The 18,204-nt window shown below is 38.5% G+C and overlaps 1 protein-coding gene across 1 annotated transcript in view; it reads left to right on the top strand.

Annotated features, from left to right (window-relative positions):
* EVC2 (EvC ciliary complex subunit 2) overlaps positions 1 to 18,204 on the top strand; it is a gene marked incomplete at both ends in the record, with an annotated part of 73,917 nt that overhangs the window by 36,563 nt on the left and 19,150 nt on the right. The window contains 6 exon segments of the mRNA XM_082315009.1: positions 1,405 to 1,644; positions 3,789 to 3,964; positions 9,517 to 9,676; positions 11,216 to 11,680; positions 14,687 to 14,887; positions 16,192 to 16,314. Of these exon segments, the coding sequence (XP_082171135.1) occupies positions 1,405 to 1,644; positions 3,789 to 3,964; positions 9,517 to 9,676; positions 11,216 to 11,680; positions 14,687 to 14,887; positions 16,192 to 16,314 (1,365 nt within the window).

The raw sequence follows: 18,204 nt of genomic DNA, 5'->3' as shown, positions 1-18,204 counted from the left end.
CAAAGGAGACGGCAAGGAAGGGATACTTGTGGATGTCTTTTCAAGGATGAGGTGAATTGTACTCTGCAGAAGTCTTTTTCCTTCTGTTGGTTATAGAAGGAGCCTAGACTAGATGTCTAACACTTAGATAGACCTCGCTGAAATAAATCCTAGCTTTGCAGAGAGAGGTGCCTGGCTGAAACTCAGTATGTGAACTCACACTAAACATGCTCTCAGCAAAGAAGCTTTTCTTTGCACAAAATACATTGGTATCGGTTCAGTCTGGTTTATATTGGAAATCCTGAATGGTTGGAGTCAAACAAAGAATTAAGGCCAATCCAGTACTTGTCCTGATTCATTTATCGTATACTAACATCTTGCTGTTCACTTTCATGTCTATGAAAGGACCTGTTTTTGTACTTGCCATGGAACCTGGTCCAAAAGGATGTGCTGGAGCACTGGAGATGGCGCACACTTGTGCTCCTGCCAGCGGGTATACTGACATCCAAGAGACAGCAGTGAAAAACAGCTGGAGCAATAACCTCTTCCCCTTCTCAGTCAAAACACAGAATGTATATTCCCCGCCTTTTTGATCAATTATTTGCTGTCTGTATTGTGTCTCTTGGGAATGAAGGGTGAGGTTGAAAGGACAGTTCTCCCCAGATAAATAGCATGAATTTTAGAACAAGACCAACATAGCTACTATTAGGTAGCTCTGCTGGCATAAGAAGCATCCTTTGCTCTGTGGGACATGTATGTTTTGATTCTATAATGAGTTTATGCCATCTGAGATTAAAACTATGAATATGTAAGTCTTACTGGAGAACTCTGAGAAAATATTTCTTGCAAAGAAGCTTTTAAATTAATTGCTGTTTAATTCTACTCCATTGTTATAACTCTAAAATGATGCTCTTGGATTAATTTGTAGAAACCAATAGATAAAGTAGGTCATCAAAAATAAGAACTTTTAGAGATTTGTAGTAGAATAGTTTTTTCTAATTTATATATTTTTTTAAATGTATGCTTATTGTTATTTCATTGTTCTGATTTATATGAGTCTATTCAATTTTAATATGATTTCAGGATTTATGAAACCTAAGAAATTAATTTAATATATAGTCTTTGTGTTGTATTTCTTGTCGTTTTGATAATTTATCTTAAATAATGCTTCTAAATTCTAAAAAGACTATTATGCCTTGGAAGTGTTATCTGGATTAGAGATTGACAGCTGCACAGCCCCTGTCATTCCAAACAGGTGAAAACCGTGGAAAGTGTACACTGATTTAGTATTAGCCTTCATTCAAACCTGAAAAGACAGTAATCAGAGTATGCATAAAATATGTATGAGCTAGTAGCACTGATATTTTAAAATATGTTGAATACTTAAAATCACTTCAGATTTATTTATTTCTCTCTTCTCTGCAGCCTGCTGTAGAATACAAAAGTCTTCTGGATAGACTTCACAGACTGGAGCAGGACCGCCTGAAGAGGTTCCTTCTGGTAAAGCAGGAGGAGTATTTCGCAAAGGCTTATAGGCAGCTGGCTGTTACCCAGAGAAAGGAGCTCCATAATATCTTTTTTACACAGATAACAAATGCTACTTTCAAGGGAGAACTGAAGTTGGAAGCAGCTAAAACATTAGTGGAAGATTACTCTAAAATACAGGTAATAGGATGATAACTCCATTCCTAACCTGATGACAGAATAACAAACCCACAGTAACTTTTGAGAAATGTTTCAGGAAATATGTTTCAGGATAAATGTTATCCCTTTTATACCTCATTTTCTTAGGAAGAATTTTAAAAAGTATAATGCCATCATTATGCATGTCTAGACAACTACACAGCTGTATATTGATGCATACACACAGCCTTTTTCTACAACAGTGAGTTAGATATATATGCCACAAGATTATGTGCTTAGTGCTGACTTTTGTTTTCATGGGTGATATTTCCAAAGCACCCAAGTGTTTAAAGCTTGTCTTTACTGCTCAGGGAAAATAAGACTAGTAGCTCACCTGTATCATGCAGAAGAAAGAAGTTAGAAAACATCTACACCATGCAGTGGGAAATTGTGTAATAGAAATCCCCAGTTTTGCAGTGAATATTTTGATATATCTGCATGTCTTGGGGCTCTGCTTAGCTCCTGAAAGCTCTGTTGGTGCAGCTCTGCCCCTAAGCCCTCCCCCACAGGATGGTCTGAGAGCAGATTTGTGCTCATGCAGCAAACTTCTGGTTCCAGGTCTACCCTCGCTGGTGTTAATGGGGCCCTTACGTTGGTACAGAAATGCCGGAGTGCCATTTTCAAAAGTAATTTCCAACCAAATAAAGGGACTTAGGCAACTAAGAGAACAGTTAGGTACCTAAATCTATTTTATGAATGGCATTTTCTAAAACAGATCAGATGCTGTCTAATGAATGATAAGTACCTTTGGAGGCCTGTGTGTATAGGCATTTTCAAAACTCCCTAGACATCAAGTGCTTTTCTATACTTCAGAAGATGTAATATGTAGATTATTGAAATTGTGGTATGTCTGATTTGCTGTGGTTTTGTACTTTGAGGGTTGAGTATCTCTAGCTTATGTGGTCGGGGATGCTGATGAAGAGTATGTTCAGGACTTTAGTTTTGGTTTCAGTTACGTTTTAAGCCTCTTGCAACAGAATAGCTTGAGTTGTTTCCTCATGTGGTTTTTTGTTTTTGTTTTTGTTTTTTTTACTCCATTTGTTTTGAAAGTTAGTGTCTAGATTCCAAAAATTCTGGGAATTGTTCTTCTGGCTGCTTCTTGAAGAAGAGTATGATTGTTGTGGTCCTAGAGGTTGAGGGCCTGGAGGTTAAAAAGCAACGTCTGGAAAGCAGGTGTCAAAACATGTAAGGCCTACTCCTAAAACTAGATGCACTGTCAGATCTCAGTATTGAAAACCCACACATAGGCCACTGTCAGATGTAGATACAGAAAAGAGTTGGGCAAAAGACAGTTGAGCAGCCAGCAGAAGACAGAGCAAGTGAAAGAAGTTTTGACGGATGTTTTGGCTGCTCTGACATGGGTCACCTAAGTATCAGACCTTGTCTTGGCTATCTGATGCTAGCAGAATGTCTGCTATAGACCATTGTGCACCCGCCTCCGATCTCTACCAGACCCATTGTAGGTACCTAAACCCTTCCTGTTCCCCACTGTTGGAAGGAGGAACTTCTAAGCCAGCCTGTGGGCAGCAGGCTTGGCTTTCCCCATGCTGTACTGGACATGCATGGAAGACTTATCCTTGGCTTTGAAGTCAATTTAGACACCTTTGAAAATGTTACCCTTCATTTATTTAATCATACAATACATTGTAAAGAAAAAAGAAAGGGGGGAAAAAAAAAAGGACATGATGCCACTTACTGCTGTTACTGAACACATGCTGTCTTCAGGGCCCAGTTCAAGATGACCTTTCAGCCTGTGGATAGCTTTAGGCAGGAACAGTTCTACTAACACTGGTAGGGTTGCATGTGTGTTTAATTATGGGTACCTGATCAAATTACCTGTTAATTCAGGGCTCTCAGGAGGTGCACTAGCTATTCAGGAGAGTACACACAATATTGAGGTATTCAGGCCAAACGCGCAGTACATTATTTATTTTGTTTTGTTGAAATAACAGTAATAATTTGATGTGATCATTAGAGTTAAGTTGATATAAGTTTATTGTTTTTCGCTTGTAAAAGCTTTTTAACTTTGCCCTGTTAATGAACAAATCTGGTCTGATAAGCACAGGTGTTAGCTCAAATTAACATTATGTCTAATTAAATATATTTGTTCACATTCTTTCCTGTAGGGAGACATTGAAGACCTGATGGATTTTTTGCAAGCTAGCAAGAAATATCATCTGAATAGAAGATTTGCTTACAGAGAGTATCTTATAAGTAAGATACAGTTAAGGGATTCTCAAGCCTCTGCTCTTATAAATGCAGCAGCAAACCAGATATCAAGTCTCATTAATAAGATGGAAAGGTAAATATCTCAGTTGTTTTCTTGGCAGCCATTTGACTATGTTATCTCAAAAGGAATGGAAAGGTCTTCAAAAGTCATTTTGTCTGTGTTACCTAGCAGGAAAGGCACATAAAAATGTTATCTTTTAAGTTAACTCTAAGAAAATACTTTGTAACTGGTGACTTTGTTAGTTAATATCCCAGGAGAGGCTAAGGTGAGGCTTTGTTGTCTGTGTCCGCTTTGTACAGCACAGGGATGAATTGCTGGGAACGTGTATAGTACCTGTTGGTAATTCTGACTTCAGTGGGAACCAGACTCATGTAAGAGTCTCGATGTCTCTACACATCCATTATTCATGTAAATAGTCCTCGATCATGTGAAAAGTCCTACCAGAGTCCATTCCAACATGTACCAGTTAAGACCATTTGTCTGGGTTCTTCATGTGCGAATATCTGGATTTAACAGAAAAGAACAGTTTTGATTCACTTGTGATTGAATGTGTTTGAGGAGCTGGATGTACAGTCTCAAGCTGGAAAGCATGAATATTTTCTAAAGAAAGGTGACTAAGTTTATAAATAATGTAACTGGGGAAGATCTTGACTAGCAGAGGATACAACTATTGCAGGGAATGTTAAAAAGTAAAGGTCAGGTGAAGTAAAAAGTAGACCTGGAAGTGGACTGTTGTAATACACTCATTTAATTTATTTGGGATATCGTACCAGATCCAGGCTGGTTCAAGTACTCTGTGTGAGGATATTCATAGTCAAGGTGGAGAGACAGAAATGGTGACTTACCAGAGACATAGTTATTAAAATTACGTGGCAATGTGGAGCACTGAGAGAGACTTCTTGCTGCTACCCAGAGAGCTGTGGTGTGTCTTAGTTTGGCATCCAGAGAGGTTACTGAGGAGCATGCCAGCGCAGTAAAATACGTTAGTGGGCAGGAAAGCAACCGAGCACTGCTGCTGTTGATCCTGTGCAGCTTTATTTGTGTATTTTCGATGTCTATATTAGTGTCAGTCACTGACAACATGTGAAACATGCATTAAGACAAGTGTAAATATCAGTGTTTACGTTGTGGTTTTTCTTTCATAATGTTGACTTAATTTAAAAGTAATTTAATATTAGGAACAGGAAGTCTGTTAAAAGCTACTGAAGATCACATCTGTTGATATGATAAAATCATTTACCTGTTTTTTGGTTGTGTTTTTTTTTTTTTGTATTACTTTTCCTTGCTCTTCTTTTTGATTGTCCTGTGTGCTGCCTCATTGGAATGATACCCTAAGTTTAGCGTCAAGATTTGTTGATGAAAGAGAGGTTCTTCCAGTATGCTTGCAGTGCTTTGCCTATTTTGCTAACATCTGCAGCTGTGTGGCTCAAAGACAAAAATAAATGTCTTGGCATAGGAAATATAATTCAGATATTTAATCATACAATACATTGTATTTCACAGAGAGGTCCCTTCCATCAGGTCATGCCTCTCTGGAATCAGATTATGAGAAATGTTCTGAGATGTTTTCACAGATGTTGTGGTTATGTGAAAAGCCTTCGTGAGAAACTCTCACCTGTATGACCACTGAATCCATGGCTTAAATCATTCCAGTGAACAACTGGGACTTCTCAAGCTGGAAAAATAGGTTTCACTCACTGTTTAATGCCTGTTGTTGTACCTAACAGTCACAAAACAGATCAACTACAAAACAAAGAGGAAATGTGTAGTATTAGTAATCCAAGACCTCATGGATCTCATCCCAAAAAATGTATAAATGTATACCACCCAAAAACTTCCAAAGCCAACAAGCATCGTTACCAAGATGAAAAATTAATTTTTCTAGCACTCCCCTATTAAACTTCTCAGAGTATGCAATGGTCATAGTACTCTGCGGACAAAGGAAACGAGTCCATAGTTGGAGACAGCATTTGTAGAGAAGCAATCCCACCTTACTTTTTGGGACTAGAACGAGTTGTTTTCCTCTAACTTCCTACACCTGCTGTGGCAGCAATACCTTTCAAGCAAATGTTGGCCAAACTGTTATGTTATTATTCATTCTCTAGCTGTTGAGATTATAAAACTCCAGAATGTAGTAAATCAGATTATTTGCTAGTCTTTTTTTTTTTTTTTTTTTTTCTACAGGCAAACTGAAATATCCTAGTATAAACCCTGAGGAAGTTATGCTATGTAGGCTTGTATTTCAGTTTTTAATTGTAAAGTGATTTGGGGAATATTTACAAATTGGAGCATTAAAATTTGAGCAGCAAGAGAAGTCTGGTCTGAATGGCTGGTAATTCAAATTTGTATCCATAATAGCCTCTTATTTTTCACTTCAGCATTGAATCTGCTCATCTAAATATAGATCCAGGTCTGACTTAATATATTGTGTCCAGCTTTAATAGTGTGCCTTAAACTTACTGTTATAAATGGAATTTTAAAATGCAGAACTGTTTGTGTGGAAAAGAGAAACTGAGAAAAGATGTAGATTAGATATACCACAGATAAACGGATTCAGGGATACATAAACCAGCAGATAAATGATGAAGGGAGAGGTCTTTTAAAAACGGAACTTAACAGGGTGTTTAAAACTTATCAAATAGCAAGGCAATTTCAAATTAATATGAAAAAGATTCTGTATGGCCAGAAATAAAGGTTATAAAAAGCAAAGTAAAACCAAACCAATTCTAGGTAGGGTTGTGAACTTTTTAAATGAAATAGAGCAGCCAATTTTCAAGCTGGGCTTTCTAAGGATAGTATTTAAATAAAATGTCCTGTGTGTCAGGACTGGCTCTGGATACTCAGTGCCTTTGGAAGTCAAGTCCACGACTGCAGTGCCAAAAGCCAGGAAAGGAAGTTTTAAAATATAATTAATAACAATAGATTTCAGGGATGTGTAGCTAGGCTTTTTGTGTTTTCCCTTAAAGAATAAATGGGCAGGAGGGCGATACTTGAGGCGGTATTTATCCTGGGTTGTTCCGGCTGTCCCCAGAAGCATGAGGTTCTTGATGTTTTTGAACTACAGCAGCTGTAGCATGTTGCATTCTTCTTTTGCCAGTATCTGCTTGTTCACAAGAAGTTTCCTTCCTTCTTTGGTCTCTTAAAAACTGAATCCAGTTCTGCTGACTCGCTAGGTATGAACAACTCAAGCTCCTTTTATAAATTTCTCCCCAAATTTTAAGTTTTTATAAGACCTCAAGCATTTCTTGTGAACTGTGTTTTTAAAGTAGGCAATTGATTATCTTTGACATAAAAGTTCAAAGCAAAACATCTCGTATTGGTCTCTTACTCTTCTGAATAATCTAATAATTTATATGGACCTTGTTACAAGCAAACTAATTTTCTGAACAGTGTCCTGCTGGACCTTTCAGTGAGTTGGTGTTGGAAAGTGAATGCCTCCAGCAGTAATGCATTAGTATAAAGTTTTCTAATAATCTCTTAAAACCTTTTCTGCTTGTAGCACTTTGCTATGTAGAGCATTTATTGCTCTCAATTATTTACTTAAATTTTGATCTGGGCACCAGCAAGATGCCAGTTCAGCAGGTGAAATCCTGAAGTAGCTGAAGTTACTACGTGGGCACCATCCTGCAGGTTCTCTCTGTATAGTATTGTGATTCAGCCGCTGTGTACATCCAGGCTGGTACAACTTTTCTGCTTCATGTCTATCTCCCTTATGTTTTAGTGACACTCCCATGCCTTCTGTAGCTTTCATAAAACAATCTTCCTTTGCTGGGGTCCAGCATCACTTAGATAGTTCTCCATAGCATGAAATACAAACTACTACTTTTTACTTTTAGGGCCCTCACTTCACACTTTCTCCTAATTTTGTTGGCTTTCATTCAGTACAGAGAAGTCAAGGTCTGCCTCTGATTGACCTCTGATACTGCTGCTGTTGGCCTCACACTTCATCTCTGTTCCTTCCACGGTGCTCGCTGCATTTGGGAGAATCTCCCTGTAAACATCCTTGTCGTTACTGCAGTATTCTCCTTCATTAAAATTCTCCTTGTTCAAAGACATTAAACGTGTGCCTGCACATTTCTTCAGCGATTAGATGTCTGGTATGCTGAGACCAAGCAGTTTATCATACAGTCTATACTGTCTCATTATCTTTCTCCTCTCCTTTTATTTTGTGTTTCAGTTCAGGGTCCTTTTGGAACAGGACATCTTTTAATTCTAATACCATAATTGTTTTTATACTGTATTTATGTGAAACCAGAAATGAAGGTCCCTTGCCAGGATTGAGCCTTCTAGGAATTACTGTAATACTGATTAATGTAAGTAAGTTGCCACATAAACTCCCGTAGACTTTGTGGTGGTAGGGATTTTGCCCATTATTTTTGTTATCTGGGATTTCTAAATAAGTAGATTCCAAATAAATAAATAGATAGGTTTTACACTACTGCATCACCTTCAGTTTGAGCTGTGGACATATTGGATCTCTAAATAAATCAACAACCTGAAACTGAAATAATGTAGACTTTTTTTTTTTTTTTTTTTCATCCTAAGACTAGGTAGGTAGATACCATCTTCCAGTCATTCTATGTTGCATTGCTTTTCCTGTATCTTTCATTTGCTGGATGGTTCCAGTACATCTGTCTTTCTCTGTTGCAGCGAGAAAGTATTTGGACAACATCCAGGTTCAGGTCAGGAATTGGTGCTTTCTACTCAGAGTTCCATGTTGACCTTTTCAACGCCACAATTTGGAAGTCCACTTTGTATTATTAGAAATTATAACTCACAAATTTCCAACAGCCTGATCTGAATTAAGATGTTCTTTTATTCTTCTGTTGTCTAAGAAAGATTTGGGGAATTTCTGGTGTAAATATAATAGCAGATAATTTTTGAAGTTTGGTTTGAGTTTGTGGAGAAGGAGGTTTTTCTAACTGTTGCAGGCATGGTTGGGATCTTGCTTACTCTTTGAAATTAAATACTGTAGCAACTGGAGGTAGACCATAGTCTTAAACTTCCATTTGAAAGCACTGTGTGCTTAAGACTGAGAATTTGCTCTGTTAGATTATTATATTTTGCTATTAGTTTGAAATCTTTATAATTTTTCTCATGATGTAAATGTAATAGGAAATCTGAATATAAATCTTTTCATGGATATGATTGCTTTGTATCTTTAAAATAGTTTTAAATTGTTTTTACTTGATTAGATTACATCCTTTAAAGAGAAAATTGTTTCTAATGAGGAGAAGGAGTTATATTAGACATCTAGAATTGCATTCCAGGGGCATTAAATGAAAAATGTAAATATTATGAATAATATATAAGGCTTAAAATGTCTCATTTGAATATCACTTACATTACTAACTGATAGGTAATTGGTTTTGCATTTGCCTCCCCTTCCTTCTTCCCATTCCTTCTTCGTACACCTTCACAAACTGGCTCAATTCTACACTCATCTCTGAGATTATCTTTCTGTTATCCACTTGCTTGTTTGATCCCCCCAGCTATCACTGCTAAAGAAACAAAGATCATTCTGTGTGTCTACTTTGTTGAGCCTTATTATGGTACTAATTGCCTCAAATATTCTTTTGCTCTTAAGAATTTGGGATAACAGGCTTCAAACACTGTTATTACAGAGCAGGTCATCTACCTGAAAGTCATTTGCGAGTGCTGCTGGACCGAGCTGAGGCTGAAATTAATTCTGTTAAACAGAAATTCGATCATGATTTAAAACAAGAAAAGCAAAAGCTTCGCCAGAAACTCATTACCAAGAGAAGGCGTGAAATGCTACAAAAGGTAATTATTTTCAGTATATTTATTTTTCACAGGGCTTATCATGAAATAAAAAACAGAATTAATTGAAAAATAAAGTGTAATTCTTAGGATGGGGTCAACACTGCCAGGAGTACTGGTGAAAACAAGTATCCATTGTTTTTAGCTGTATACCGCCATATGCTATATTAATTATGCAGTATTTAATAGCTATTCCTTTAGAAAAACTTGCAAGAAAGTAATATATTATTGTTTTATCAGGAATAGTGTGGCCAGCAGGACCAGGGAGGTGATCGTCCCCCTGTACTCGGCACTGGTGAGGCCGCACCTCGAGTGCTGTGTTCAGTTTTGGGCCCCTCACTCCAAGAAGGGCATGGAGGTGCTGGAGCGTGTCCAGAGAAGGGCAACGAAGCTGGTGAAGGGTCTGGAGCACAAGTCTTATGAGGAGCGGCTGAGGGAGCTGGGGTTGTTTAGTCTGGAGAAGAGGAGGCTGAGGGGCGACCTTATTGCTCTCTACAACTACCTGAAAGGAGGTTGTAGCGAGGTGGGGGTCGGTCTCTTCTCCCTAGTAACAAGCGATAGGATGAGAGGAAATGGGCTGAAGCTGCTCCAGGGGAGGTTTAGGTTGGATATTAGGAAAAATTTCTTGACTGAAAGGGGTTGTCAAGCATTGGACCAGGCTGCCCAGGGAAGTGGTTGAGTCCCCATCCCTGGAGGTATTTAAAAGAAGGGTAGATGTGGTGCTTGAGCACATGGTTTAGTGGTGGACTTGGCAGTGTTGGGTTAATGGTTGGACTTGATGATCTTAAAGGTCTTTTCCAACGTAAACGATTCTATGATTGTATGAAACAATCTCATGATGGAAGATGACTTGCAGGTGATATGAGATAAATGGAAGGGAGTTGTTATCCAAAGGTCCCTATTTTTCTCAGCCTAAAGGATGTAGAAAAAACTATCTTGGATTAGGTGATGATTGTTCTTTGGATGACCAAAGCTAGGTGAGAATAATTTTACCTTTTGCGGGATATGTGTTCCAGTATTTTCTGCTCTTTAACAGATACCAGTGCAAGAAGAGACAGCAGGTATAATGATGGAGACTTCATTTGTTGTATTTATTCTCAGTATACATAGCTTTGGTTTAGCTTTCCAATGAAATTGCTGCATGCTGTAAGATGGGGAAATAAAATAAAAAAAACCCAAACTTTTTTTTTCCTCTCTCATTTTTTCTTTCTTTTTCTTCCTTGGTATTTGATCCAGATTTACTTCTGGAACACTGCCAGATCATTACAGTTGGGATTATGTCAAACCACAAGATCATGCGTTTGTTTAGGTGTTAGCCCTTCTATCTAGCAACAATCCAAATTATCATAGGCCTGTGTTAGCCCTTCTATCTAACAATAACCTGAATTATCACAGGCCTGCTAGATGCGCACAAAGCATTTTTGAGAACACTGAAAAACAAAAGTACGAAATTTTGTGTTGCTATGAAATACATATTTAAAGAGCTATAATTTGAGATGTTCCTTCTCTTAACCTTGTTTCTCCTTTTGGCAAATGAATCAGCAGAAGGAGCATCGGAAGGAGCAGCTGTCACTTGGAGACCCCTTCAAAACTACTAAGGAGATCACTCACTACCTGAGCCACTGGAAAAATCTTCTGAGTGATCACACCATTGAATTTGAAGAACTTACTGAAAAGCTTGACAATGAGGCCAGTGAAGAGCTGAAAGAGCTTCTATTTAGTCTAACAGAGAAAACCATTGAAGAGCTTAAACGTGTTCAGTATGGAGTATTTGTGCAAGAACTGGTAAAGCTCAGTGTGCCAAAGTTGTTCCTGCTGGAAGCTGTGGAGGAGCATAAAAAAGAGATGGTTGTTAAACATGAACAGCTTGAAAGGGAAGAGCATGACAAGAGTACGGCCGCTGAAGAGCTGCTTCAGCTCACCAGGCAGAAGCTGAGCCAAGAACTGGAAACGAGCCTTTTGGAACAAAAAAAATTAAGGAGCTGGGAACAATCAGTATTCATGCAAGTATCTCTCTGTACCCTTTTCTTAGTTATTATTGCAAATAGAGACGAACTAGGAGTTTTTACACCTGTCTGGGTATAATTCCTTACGATCAGTTCTCTGTTGTGCACTCGGGAATTGATTTTTCACAAGCACTCAGCCCCTGCAGCGCTGGCAGGTAAGCCGGCACTCCTATGCAATGGGAAACAGCCATTTTGAAACCAAAAAGGTGAAGTGTTTTTATATTTCTGTTCACTCCATGTCAGGTTTCACGTGCACATCATTCATTATTATTCTCAGTCTGTTCTCAGAGGTCCAGCACTTCGGAAATGTCATTTAGTATGTCAGGCCTAATTAGCCCTGCATTCGATTTCAATATATTCCTTCCAGCTACAAGTCAAGCTTTACTCATCGGGTGCTCATTTTAAGTTCTGCCACAGTATTTCCCCATATTTCATAAATACACAGCACAGTAGTGTACCTCTCCAGCTCATGGGCTCCATGCATCAGACTTGGCCAATCTGGCCTCCTGACAAAGTGCCCCTGTCCCCGAGCCCCCAGCCAGAGAGGTATCATGGCATAGACGATTTTGCAGACAGGTTTGCTGGCCCCGGGCACACATCTTGGCCATCACTGCCTACTACAATGTGACCCTGGGGAGGCAGGAAAGCGAGTGGTGGCCTTGCTGCCATTGGGAAACCTTGCTGAGGGAGAGACTGTGGCTGCAGCCAAGAGTTGATGTGCACGGTGCCTCTCAGACTGGCCAGCAAGGTCCCTGAGAGATTTGCACCATTCGCTAGCATTTCTTCTTAGCTGTGAAGTACATTTATGACTAGTTGTTGTATTACCTGAATATTTACACTACTACATTTCCTATATAATGTCCATTTAATAACAGACATTGTTAAAGACATGGGAGCATGAAAAAATAGTCTTCTGTCAAAATTGCAGCGTTAGGGGAAGCAACTGGAACAGGCAAACCTATATTAGGCTGTCTGCCCCTGGAGCAAACGTACTGGGCATGAGAAATTGAATGGGGCGGGGGGGCGGCATTAGTTAAGGTTTCTCCTTCATACCTCTTCTTTAAAGCAAAACAGATTTGTATGGGCAGTTCTGTCCAGACAGCGTCTTTGTAAGTTTGCCTGCTGCACAGTGTCAAACCATATAAGCGAAATATAAAAAGAAGCCTTGCCCATTGCATGTTTGCTTTGTTAAAGAAGAAAATAAATCCATTTCTCTTGCTTTCATTCTAATTTCAAGGCCTTTGTATTTTATTCAGCATTTTAAATACTTTTCTATAAGCCATTTCAATGTATTTTCTGGCTTGTCTTATTCTCTCTTATTTATATTGCTGCAAGCAGACCTGCATAAGCAGGGAAGTAGATTGTATGACCCAGCAGGTCTTTCCTATTTCTAACTTATGATTCCATGATAATTGTGTTCCAGCCTGCAGTGTTGCCTGTTGTATTTGTTAAATGCTATCTTTATTTACAGCAACAGTAAGCTGTTTGTTTTTTCCAGTAAAATACTGGAAAATACATGCAAAAAACCAGCATTTGCACAGCTATTCTATCAAAAGCCCCTTAAAATCTGTCACTGTCTTTATGTTCAGTCCACTGTCTGTCAATTTTGGTATTTCGATGACAGATGCCAGCTCTCATGTTTATGTTCTCATCTGCTATCTAGTTTTCACAAAGAATTATTTTGAATGATAGCTTTTCATTTTTGTTGCTTATCAAAGAGACTATGAGTTAGTCCAAAATATTTATGAAGACTGTTAATGCTTAAAGTCCTTTTTAAACATGGACATGACAAAACTGTGATTTGCTGTATTTTCTTTTGTATCTCTGTCCATATATCTGTATATATGGATATATAGTATGTATTTTCTTCTAAAAGTCTAAGACAACATGAGAAATGGTTAAGTATACTGTAAATGCTTGCTTGGAGTAATATTGCCTTAAAGTAAGTAATTCTTTGAAGAGAAAAACTTTATGCACTAAAAATGTTTTAATTTAGGCTTTAGCTGTACTTTTAGTAAACAGAAATAAGGATTTCTAAACTCAGAAATACTTCGGTGAAATGGTATAGCCCTGTGATATACTGAATAAAAGCATCAGTCGTAATGGAACATACAGTATAATATATTTTTAAAAGAAAACTACTTTTTTAAAAAGATATACTGTTCATGCTTTAAATACAAATACATTTTTTGGGAATTAGAGAAATTCCAAACAAAAAATTATGCTATTTTTTATGAAATACTCTTAAGGAAATACTTCAGTCACAAAATAAGATGATGAAGGTAGTCTAAAGTTAGTCACAACTGGAAGATTAATTTAGGCTTTAGCATGCTTTATTTTTAAGTCAACTTCAGCTTGACCTGAGGATCAGTTCCCCAGACTTCTGTGTTGAGAACCTTTCTTCTACAAAACAGGAACTTTGAGTGATTCAAGTTGCTCTTAAAATGTATTCCGTGTTGTTCAGACTGCTAAAAGCTTTTTTACAAAGAACAGCTGGAACCCTTGTGACTTGGCGATGGGAGGGATGACATATATGAGTTTATAATAAAGAGATACTTTTTTTTATTTTATTTTTTTTCCCCTTCGGTAGCTGTGACTGCTAAGTGCTGGGAAACAGCACAGGGAGGCTTTACAGGAAGCTTTTACCTTGATTTCAGCCCTAAGTTCAGGGTTTGTATTGTCTGAAGAGGTGCAAAGATTCTGTGCATAGGAAAAGTGCTAAAAATTATTTATTTATTTTTTTAAATATTCAAAAACGGTTTCCCCTTGAAAATTGAAGTTTTACAGTCCAGAAGGTTCTGTATGCAGAATTGAAAGTATCCTCAAGGATATTTTGAACATGCTGAGCAGCTCAGTCCTATGTGTGGAATCATTAACTGATGTATGAATAAGAGAGAAAAGGATGAGAATTGTCTCGTAAAGTATTTGTGTGCACATCTCTTACATTTTATGAAAAATTGCCGATATTGCTGAACAGCAAATGGCTTTTGTTTTTTTTAACAGGCAGCTTCTAAGTTTACCGCTCTCACTATCAGAAGAGGAGTTGCTTAGAATGAGGCAAGAGCTGCACTGCTGCTTCTCTCAGGTGGACAGCAGCTTGGCTTGGCCCAAGATAAGGGCAAGAACCTTGCTTCAGGCTTTCGAGGTGGAGCGGAGGGACACAGAACTGCTGAAAGTCGATCAGAATTTAGCAATGAGCAATAAACAGGTGGGAATGATGTGGGACCAGTGTGGGGATGTGCAAGGGGTTCATGGGTGTACCCACAGGTTGTTGGCCTCGGCCTATGGGTCCGTGACTTCTCCATAGGTGTGACAGCGGTGTACATTTCTCCTGTCTGTGTGGATCGGTGGACCTTAAAGGTAATTGTTTGGGTAGCAGTTGGATAAATACTTTCTTCACATATGCCTGCATATTTCTGCTCCTTGCATGTCCTTCAGATTTCCCAAGAAGGCGGCATAGGTATAAAGCAGATGGGTGTTCAGAAAGGGCTGCATCTCTGAGGAGAGTCAACTGAAATGCCAAAAGTTGGAGTGGTGCTGAGCCTGGCTCTGAATGTCAGGGACAAGTTAGGTCCTTCACAGCCCAAACTGAGGTTTCTTTGGCAGCCCCTACACAGTACTAAATTTGACACTAAATCAAGGAAAGACTTAAGGAGGTTTTTAGGGGAATGTCCTACACTGTCTTGTCCATGTAGGAAAGAGGTGAGGGCTATTAATTCCTTCAGTAAAGTATAAAACCTGTGGGATCATAAATTATTTCCAATTCTTAAATAGGAGGGGAAAAAATGTTTCCTGTATGAATTTTATCAGATACTGTCATAAAAAGGAGGACTTCCCCTTGCTTTGTTTTTGTTCAGTTATGATTTCTAAATGTGTAAACTAACTTGGGTTAATTGGAATAGGAATTAGCCTAGTTCAAAACCTTAATAATTTCTAAAGTACTAAAGAAGGGAAATGACTCTGCAAAGCCTTATAGTTGAACAGATGTTATCATTTCCCCAAGAGTACATTATACTTAGTTGATATTCTTGTAAAGAAATATAAAGGTCAAGAATAATTTGATTACATGGAACGGTGCCCCTTAATACTATCATGGTTCATTTGTGATTCATATACTGTGTCTTGAAAACAATGTAGTTCTTAAATTAATATTCTTTGTTCATTTTTAACCATACCGAGGAGAAAACATAGCAGTTAAAATCTTCTCTTATTATCGCTGCTAAAGCTTGTTTAAAATCAAATTTATGTGCTAGCAGTTTTCATGGAAAGGGTGTATATATAATTCTGCTTGAAAGAAATTAAAAACGAAGTTTATAACTTTGAATGTCTGAAAGGAATCTTCTGAATCAATAGACAGCACCTTCATTTCAGAAATATTTTCTCAGTGAAAGTCATCCTTGCCAAGTGTTTCATTAATTGGCGGATCTGCCAATAATAGCAAGTAATAATCTCAATGTTAGCATCCTCATATACCTGTTAGAAATAAAGCATTTTGTGCTCCTCTTCTTACAGCAGCATTCTAAAATGAAGAAACCAGGATCCAGGAATAGAAATAAGATAGATATTCTGAAGAAATCTTTACAGGACAAAATTTTCATTTATGAAGACTCGGTGGAAGATGAAAATTTGAATAAGGTAAGTGCAAACTTTTTCTGTACTGAGGTCAAAACCTAGGTCTTTGATAGAAAACTGTCATTCTTTAATTACTAATGTGAATAAGAACCCGATAAAAAATACATGAGGTGTCGTGGCATGATGCATCTCTCTACTCTTGCCTGCATTTGTTGAAATGTTGTATTTCAAGCTTAATAGTTTTGGCTTTGTTTTAATTTTTACGCCTTAGTTACAGAACTGATTTCATGTCTCACCCTTTTTTCTTCTGGTGTTTCTGGGGCTTGGAGTATGTATGATTGCAAGACTCCCCTAGATCCTGTGGTTTTCTTGGTAAGGCTTTCAAAACATAGAATCATAGAATAGTTTGGGTTGGAAGGAATCATTGAAGGTCATCTAGTCCAACCCCCCTGCAATGAGCAGGGACATCTTCAACTAGATCAGCTTGCTCAGAGCCCCGTCCAACCTGACCTTGAATGTTTCCAAGGATGGGGCATCCACAACTTCTCTGGGCAACCTGTTCCAATGCCTAGCCACCCTCACAGTGAAGAATTTCTTCCTTATATCTAATCTAAAGCTACCCTCTTTCAGTGTAAAGCCATTACCCCTTGTTCTATCACTACGTGCCCTTGTAAAAAGTCCCTCTCCAGCTTTCTTGTAGGCCCCCTTCAGGTACTGGAAGGCTGCAGTAAGGTCTCCCAGAGCCTTCCCTTCTCCAGGCTGAACAACCCCAAGAAAACAGAAGCCTGTCTTCCTAGGAGAGATACTCCAGCCCTCTGATCATCTTTATGGCCCTCCTCTGGACCTGCTCCAACAGGTCCATGTCCATCTTATGTGGGGGGCCCCAGAGCTGAATGCAGTACTCCAGATGGGGGTCTCACCAGAGCGTAGTAGAGGGGGAGAATCGCCTCCCTCGACCTGCTGGCCACGCTTCTTTTGATGCAGCCCAGGATACAGTTGGCTTTCTGGGCTGCAAGTGCACATTGCTGGAAGGTGCTTCACTGCATACTTCAGTTGAGCAAGATTTAGTTCTTGCACCTCTCCTAACACTACTGAAAATCCAGAAATGAGTTAGATCCAAAGACTTTTTCGTTAGGGGCTGAGTTTATCTGTACAGAGCTTATTGAAAGGGAGCCTTGGTTCTGGTGGGTATCTTTTAAAAGGCTCACAGCCCCTGTCTAAAGTTAATCCTTAAAGAATGAGTGGGGCCAATGCCAATATGGGATTTTGGAGGCTTTTTCCTTCTCTGCCAGCAGATGTTCCATGAGGTCTTGTTCGTGTTCCTTAACCTATCTCTCCTTCTCTTTCATGCTTGTAAAATATGGGTAATATTACTTTAGTATATCAAAGGAACGTTACAATGATAACTGTGTTAGACATAGGTGGTGCACAGCTGTAAGAACTATGCAGAACAAGCAGGTGCCATTGGTAGATAAAAATAGTTTCACAAATGATTGCAATATCAACTTTAGTACCAATTTGGACAAAATTCTGGTTTTACACCTCTTTCTTGTGCTTTTTATACTTGTATCCTGAGGAATGAAAAATATTGGGTCAACATGTTTATTCAGAAATAATTTCACTTTTATGTGAGAGCAACACGTTGTTAGTATTGGTTGCAGACGATAAAAGCAAATGTTTATCTAGTCCAGCACACAGTCTTTGAAAGTGAGAGCAGGTGCTTGGGCAAGAATGCAACAAGTGGGCAAGTGTGTTCTGGCACTCTTTAATAATTTAATAACTGTGGTTGAAGAATGCCCTAATCTTTTACTGGAGGCATTTAAACTTTTGGCTGCAATACCTAATGCCATGACCTCCAAAACTTAGAGGTTTTTTTGTACTGTTACTTGAAAGTACAATGCAGTTTGGGCTAAGCTCTTATGTTACAAAAAGTACCGAATACTTGTTTGGTAT

Source organism: Platalea leucorodia (genome assembly GCF_965183815.1).
Source record: "Platalea leucorodia genome assembly, chromosome: 6".
NCBI lineage: Eukaryota > Metazoa > Chordata > Aves > Pelecaniformes > Threskiornithidae > Platalea > Platalea leucorodia.
Note: the sequence above shows the minus strand (reverse complement) of the source record. Positions and strands in the feature narration are given on the sequence as shown.